Source organism: Gigantopelta aegis, chromosome 3, assembly GCF_016097555.1.
Source record: "Gigantopelta aegis isolate Gae_Host chromosome 3, Gae_host_genome, whole genome shotgun sequence".
NCBI classification, from domain to species: domain Eukaryota; kingdom Metazoa; phylum Mollusca; class Gastropoda; order Neomphalida; family Peltospiridae; genus Gigantopelta; species Gigantopelta aegis.
The window spans coordinates 34,750,201-34,758,257 of record NC_054701.1 but is presented as its reverse complement, the minus strand read 5'-3'; the positions used below and the strand labels follow the sequence as shown (position 1 = coordinate 34,758,257).

General features: G+C 40.1%; 1 protein-coding gene across 1 annotated transcript in view; it reads right to left on the bottom strand.

Annotated features, from left to right (window-relative positions):
* Positions 1 to 336: 336 nt before the first annotated feature.
* The window catches only part of LOC121367932, a 26,451-nt gene continuing 18,730 nt past the window's right edge, over positions 337 to 8,057 (bottom strand). Inside the window, exons 8-11 of the mRNA XM_041492390.1 lie at positions 7,377 to 7,705; positions 5,256 to 5,617; positions 2,973 to 3,255; positions 337 to 1,771 (exon numbers count right to left, since the gene is read on the bottom strand). Coding sequence (XP_041348324.1) covers positions 1,370 to 1,771; positions 2,973 to 3,255; positions 5,256 to 5,617; positions 7,377 to 7,705 — 1,376 coding nt within the window. The 3' untranslated portion in view covers positions 337 to 1,369. The remainder of the gene's footprint in view (positions 1,772 to 2,972; positions 3,256 to 5,255; positions 5,618 to 7,376; positions 7,706 to 8,057) is intronic.

Below are 8,057 nucleotides of genomic sequence, written 5' to 3'. Positions count from 1 at the left end.
TCTCCAACAACGAACACGCTGCTGTACATGACATAGCGGCCATGCATATAAAACAAATTTAAAGCACACGATATATATATATTTTTGTTTTAAATAACAAATAATAATTATAAATCTCTTATATAATCGGTCTCAGGTGTGATTTTAGTGGCGAGATCTAACTCAGTAGGTACAGTGCTCGTCTAAAGTGATGCGCGATCGGTCTAAGATCGATTCCCGTCGGTGGGCTCATTGGACTATTTCTCGCTCCAGCCAGTGCACCACGACTGGTATATCAAAGGCCGTGGTATGTGTTATCCTGTCTGTGGGATGGTGCATATAAAACATCCCTTGCAGCTAATCGAAAAGAGTAGCCCATGAAGTGGCGACAGCGGGTTTCCTCCCTCAATATCTGTGCCCGACGCCATATAATCGTAAATAAAATGTGTTGAGTGTGTCGTTAAATAAACCATGTCCTTTCTTCCTGTAGCCGATGGTTAACAAATCGATGTACTCTAATGGTGTCGTTAAACAAAAATAAACGTTAACTCGAGTGATTTCAAGTAGCCCAAAGAATTAATAATGTAGAAGCCAGCAATGTATTCATTTGCCTTTTTAACGGGAACGGAGTGCGGGGGTGGGGTGGGGGCGTACTGGGGGGATGCATTATCGTCAGTAGTCACCCCGCTTCCGACGACTATGAAAAGGTTACGTTTGTATTGTTTAACTACATCACTAGAGCACAGTAATTTATTAATCATCGGCTATTGGATGTCAAACATTTGGTATTTTTGATATATAGTCTTAGAGAGGAAACCCGCTACATTTGTTCCACTAGTAGCAAGGGGCATTTTATATGTACCATCCCACAGACAGGACAGCACATACCACGGACGTTGATAACCAGTACCAAGAAAACATATCAAAGCCACACATCAGTATGGAACGGTAGTATCAGACAAATTGGTAGCGCGCGTTGGTTCTCGTGAACACGATTCTGTTACAGTTTTTTTAAAGTGGGAGACCCTAGTTTGTAAACACTACTATGTACTTTTTCACTATTAGATCCGTTTTTAGATTTTATTGTTTAGCTTATATTGCCGTACATCCGAAGTGTTTCTGGTTATCCTGTTTTTTTTAACACCACAAAATAAATATTTCATAGTTTTAAGTGCACGTTCCTCTGAGAAATAACGGTTATAGAGACGATCTGGAGTCTATTTTTAAATATTATTTTACCGTTTCAACGGCACAGCTTTTGTTTCAGTCTATTTTAACTTTATCCAAATGTGTTACAGGTTTGTAAAATGCTCAAACAAGGTTCTGCGACTTTAATAGCAACATATCTTAGGCCTAATGCGTAAAACAGTTGTTTCGGTTACAATGGTTGTTACTTCGACGTCTGTTTGAGGAACGTGCGGAAGAAGGTCAACATCTGGTCAACGTCGGGTCGATCATTGGGGTCGAGGCTCCACGACACCTTGATAAAATTCACCCAATCGGCTGGCGGCTTGTCGTTCATGGTCAGAGAGGGTCTCAAGCCAGTGCTGATGGCGCTCTCGAATGTCCCGAACAGCTGCCCCTGGATGTGGTCGGCGGCGTCCATCCCGTACCACATCTCCCACAGGATGACGGCCATGCTGTAGATGTCGGCCTTGAAGTCGTACCTTCCTTTCTGAAGCAGGATCTCCGGCGCCATGTACACGGGGGTTCCCGCCAGGGTCCCCGCGATATCTATCGCCCTCTTCGCTAGACCTACGTCAGTGAGTTTGACGACGTCATCGCCTGTAAGCTGAAAATAAACAAGAAAACAATATTTACATGTAAACTGTAGATAAAAAACAAAACAATTTTGTGTGTGTGTGCTGAAGATATCGAGCAAACCAATATTTACTTGTAAGCTGTAGATAACCAACAAAACAATATTTACTTGTAAGCTGAAGATAACCAACAAAACAATATTTACTTGTAAGCTGAAGATAATCAATAAAACTATATTTATTTGTAAGCTGAAGATAATCAATAAAACAATATTTAGTATTACTATTAAATAATAGACTAAGCACACAGCTTAAGCTGATGAAAAATGGCAGGTGTGTGGAACGGATAGCCACAGGAGACAAGCACATGTCGCAGAAGGCGAGACAAGGACTGGGATGTGGAGGTGGACAGCGAAAGAAGTTGAAAGATCGGGAAGAAATGACACTTAAAGCAAAGGAGAGAAAGGGAAGGGAACAGTGTGATTAAAATTGGTTAAAGTAAAGTTTACATATAATATATACAGTTAAAGTTTGTTTTTGTTTAACGACACCACCAGAACACATTGATTTATTAATTATCGGCTATTGGATGTCAAACATATGGTCATTTTTGACAGTCATAGAGGAAACCCGCTATATTTTTTCATTAGTAGCAAGGGATCTTTTATATGCACCATTCCACAGACAGGATAGCACATACCACGGCCTTTGATATACCATTCGTGGTGCATTGGCTGGAACGAGAAATAGTCCAATGGCCCACCGACGGGGATCGATCCTAGACCGACCGCACATCATGCGTGCGCTTTGCCACTGGGCTACGCCCCGTCCTATAATATATACAGAAGAGTCCCAGTCCGAACGATGTATATATAGAGAACCGAAGCGGGGGCGGGGAAATCGTTTTTGTCCTACTCGATATAAATAAAGATACAAATCTGGCTTGTAACACACACACACACACACACACACACACACACACACACACACACACACACACACACACACACACACACACACACACACACACACACACACCGTGTCCACGGGTCAGGAATAACTGATTAGTCTTAAGGTATTGGCATTATCCTTCGAATATTAAAATCAACAGCAAATGTTTTTCATTCTAAAAATTCACTCACCTTCATAACCCCCCCCAAAAAAAAAAAAAACCCAAAAAAACAAAAAAAAACAACAACACTCCAACAATCCCAACTGAAAACCAATTCTCACCAAAATATTTTCTAACTTCATGTCTCGATGAACGAGGCCTTTGTTGTGTAGGTACTGCAGACCACAGCACACCTGTTCGGCAAACGAGGCCACTTTCTTCATCGAGTCAAGCTGCAGCGAGACAAACTGTCCTTGCTTTGCCGGACTCTTCACGTCTTCGCCAACAAATCTCTGTTTTAGAGTCGAAGGACAGAATTCCAAAACCATGATCCATCGCATGTCCGATCCAACTGTGTGGTGTGATGCCCCGTAGTATCGGATGAAATTCTTATGTCGCAAGTCTCTGGAAACAAAGATAGAAAGCCCTGTCCGACTTTAAAAATGTCAAATTATTTAAACGTCCCTCGTGGTCGGCTAAATAATCATTAAAATTTACTCAATGTAGTCTGGTCCCGTGCTTGTCAAATAGTAGTCTAGACTCAAAACTTTAATACAGTCTGAGACTCTAATGTCATGGCTACGCCATACAGATTGCATGCATTAAATATTTGAATCTGAACTCTAAAGTACTATAAGCACGGGTCTTGCTTGTGGTTTTACAACCGACCTCGGTGGTGTCGTAGTTAAGCCAGGCTGGTAGGTACTGGGTTCGCAGCCTGATACCGTCTCCTAACCAGAGCGAGTTTTAACTACTGAATGGGTAGGTGTAAAACCGCTACATCGACTTCTATCTCACTAAAAACTAACCACTAACTCACTGTCCTGGACAGACAGCCCAGATAGCTGAGGTGTGTGTGCCCAGGACAGCGTACTTGACCCTTAATTGGAAAATAAGTTGAAATAAATTAAATGTGCTTTTACGACTGCATTAGTGAGTAATCTAATATGAACCTGACAGGAAGAAAAGTCTGGATACAACAGGGACAAAAAATACAGGTATTTATAGTTGAAACAAATGATTGAAATCATAACGTCAGTCATCGCGAGATTACCCGAGTGTACTAAGTGGTTTATGAAATCAGTTGACTAGTTAATAGAGACCGCAGTGTGTTCAGCAGGAATTCAATCAATCAGAAAGTACCAAAGTCTGGAAATGTTCTTCATTTGATACCGCTGCAAACTAAGTTACTATATACATTTTTATATACATATATTTAACTATTATGTCAAACACTTACGTAACCCCCTACCACCTTTTATAGTTCCCTGTCACCCCATTAGAACGACACATAACCATAAACCACGTGGTTACCCCTACTCCACCCTTAATGTGCGTTATTCCCAATATAAAATCACTCTAAATGAAAAAAGTCAAACTTTGTTCTTCCTTTTTTGAAATGTAGTTGGATTTATTTAGGAGGTGGTGTTTATTTTGGAGAGTTAATTCATTGGGATTTTTTTCTTTTTCTTTTGCTTTTGTTTTTATTACATGGTGGAGGATGGGGTAGTTTCATGTTTTAGTTGTTATTGTGTTCTGCCGGAGGGTATACATGTAACAGGAATGATGCAAATCTATATGTTTTAATGTTTAAAAACAATTTGGTCAAAGGATGCTTTTTTTTTTTTTAAACGTTAAAACTTATATTCCCCAAAACAATATATTAGAGAGCCATTCGCATTGTCAGCCCTCAACATATACTTTCAAGGTTAGTCCAGATATAAAACAGAATTTAACAAAACTCAGGGTTAGTCCAGATACACAACAGAATTTAACAGAAGACGCAGGGTTAGTCCAGATACACAACAGAATTTAACAGAAGACGCAGGGTTAGTCCAAATACACAACAGAATTTAACAGAAGACGCAGGGTTAGTCCAGATACACAACAAAATTTAACAGAAGACGCAGGGTTAGTCCAGGTACACAACACAATTTGACAGAAGACGCAGGGTTAGTCCAGATACACAACATAATTTAACAGAAGACGCAGGGTTAGTCCAAATACACAACAGAATTTAACAGAAGACGCAGGGTTAGTCCAGATACACAACAGAATTTAACAGAAGACGCAGGGTTAGTCTAGGTACACAACACAATTTGACAGAAGACGCAGGGTTAGTCCAGGTACACAACAGAATTTGACAGAAGACGCAGGGTTAGTCCAGGTACACAACAGAATTTGACAGAAGACGCAGGGTTAGTCCAGATACACAACATAATTTAACAGAAAACGCAGGGTTAGTCCAGATACCCCACACAATTTAACAGAAGACGCAGGGTTAGTCCAGATACACAACAGAATTTAACAGAAGACGCAGGGTTAGTCCAGATACACCACACAATTTAACAGAAGACGCAGGGTTAGTCCAGATACACCATACAATTTAACAGAAGACACAATACCTAAGCATTCTGTCCTCCAGCAGAACATCGTTGACGTTCGACTCGCGCAGAGGTTCCCGGCAGATCTTCAGAGCGACTGGAATACTTTCTCCTTGCGTCTGGATATCGGACACAAACACCGACGCAAAACTGCCCACTCCCACTGGGTTCTTCGTGTCGTACTTGAACTCGGAGTAGTTGAATTCGAATCTCATGAGCTGCTTGGCGAACACGATATCCAAACGACCCTGGAGAGAATCTATTCGGGTGATCAGCGCAGGGTAGAGGTCCTTCAGCATGCTTTCGTCATCGCGCAGGTCTTGGTTGATCGCCTGCATCAATTTTCGGTCAGCTTTGAGGAACTCTGGGATTATTTTGCTCACCTGTAAGGTAGCAAGTGCAGAGCTGAGTTATACAGAGACAAACAGACAGATGGAATTACTAACACGTTTTTGGTTTTCATCAGTTTTCGGTCAGCTTTGAGGAACTCTAGGATTAGTTTGCCAACCTGTGAGGTAGCAAATACAGACAGAATCACAGTCTTGTTATAGGTTTGTTTATTTTCTCATGTGTACAAAATGAATAAAAGTTATAATATACATATATATTAATATTTTAAAGAGACACAGAAGCCATTACATTACAGGAAGATATGATTGTAAATCCATCCATTGTCCTGGGTACGATTTGGATAAACAGGAGTAAGAATGTCGTCCCCCTGAGGTGAGATAGACTCTCTCTCTCTGTCTCTCCTTCTCTCTCCTCCCCCCTCCCTCTCCCCTCTGTCTCTGTCTCTCTCTGTCTCTCTGTCTGTCTCTCTCTCTCTCTCTCTCTCTCTGTCTGTCTGTCTGTCTGTCTGTCTCTCTCTCTCTCTCTCTCTCTCTCTCTCTCTCTCTCTCTCTCTCTCTCTCTCTCTCTCTCTCTCTCTCTCTCAACTGACAACTGATAAACAAACAATATGGAATATTTTAAAGTAACCGTTTTTCATAAGCAAATATATGTTCTTTCCGTCTGTCATTCGTTCTATTCTTTGTCTATTTTTTTCTATTATACATATTTCATAACCTGTTCGTTCTTTTCTTTCTTTCTTTTTAAATACGCCACAAACATTTAGCACAGACACAAAGAAATTTTTTGGTTTTTGGACATTACAAAGATGGATGATGATGAGGTGAATGTTGAAACCGCACTGTTTTCATTTTGGTATGGGACTACTTGACAGGGCCGTGCTCCACCCTTGCTGTTAGTTGAGATATCTCTGTACGCTTTAATGTAATAAAAGCGTGTCAGTTATTAAATAGCTACTTGAAAGGGCCGTGCTCCACCCTTGCTGTTAGTTGAGATATCTCTGTACGCTTTAATGTAATAAAAGCGTGTCAGTTATTAAATAGCTACTTGAAAGGGCCGTGCTCCACCCTTGCTGTTAGTTGAGATATCTCTGTACGCTTTAATGTAATAAAAGCGTGTCAGTTATTAAATAGCTACTTGACAGGGCCGTGCTCCACCCTTGCTGTTAGTTGAGATATTTCTGTCTGTACGCTTTAATGTAATAAAAGCGTGTCAATTATTAAATAGTTACTTGACAGGGCCGTGCTCCACCCTTGCTGTTAGTTGAGATATTTATGTCTGTACGCTTTAATGTAATAAAAGCGTGTCAGTTATTAAATAGCTACTTGACAGGGCCGTGCTCCACCCTTGCTGTTAGTTGAGATATCTCTGTCTGTACGCTTTAATGTAATAAAAGCGTGTCAATTATTAAATAGCCTACGTTCTTAAAGGCGCAGACCCTAGCTTCAACCCGTAAAAATGGACACTAAGTTTGGTTAAGTTACAAACCTGTAACACATTTGGATAACGTTACAACAGAGTGTAGTCTGTGAAGTTGAAATATTTAAATACCGTTAAAATAGACTAAACCTCGACCCCATAACTGTTACTTCTCAGACGTACGTGCGTTTTAAAAAATATATATTGTGTGGTATTAGAAACACCAGGATGACCAGAAAAACTGTGGTTGTACGAAAATGGATAAGCTAAACAATAGAATATACATTTGATTTCAATGATCATAAACGGCTCTAATAGTTAACCATATGCCTTAGTGTTTAAAAACTAGGCTCTGTCCCTTTAACACTTCTTTACCTGGTCAATATTTTTGGAAAACCTCTCGAAGAATTTGTTCAGCTTGTCTGCCATGGCGTCTCTGTTCAAATCCTTGAGGAAGAGATCCATGGCCGCCATCATCATTGACGGCGCGTTGGACTTGTCGTACGACTTGAACATGGTCTTGTATTTGCTGTTCTTCACGTCCAGCGAGGCAGCAGCGGCCACGGCGTTGCCCATGCTGAGCAAGCCGTCGTCCTTACCGTCCTTCTTCTTTCCCTTCGCCAAGGCTGGCTTGACCGTTGTCCGCCGCCTCATGGACTTGTGCAGGTCGAGAAGTGCTTTGCCGTCATCTCCAAATAGTACCCCTAAAATGAATGAATGAATGGATGGATGGATGGATGAATGAATGAATGAATGAATGAATGAATGAATGAATAAATAAACAAATAATTTAAATAAATAATTTATTTATTTAATAAATAAATTATTTATTTATTTAATAAATAAATAAATTATTTATTTAAATAAATAATTTAAATAAATAAAGGCCATCGTACACCTTATGATTAACAATGTGATGGGGTGTAATAAATAATTTATTTAAATAAATAAAGGTCATCGTACACCTTATGATTAATAATGTGATGGGGTATAAGAAAAGTAAACATAAGTTCTAAAGATTTAGTTTGACACAGATTTATGGATAGGTGAAGTGAT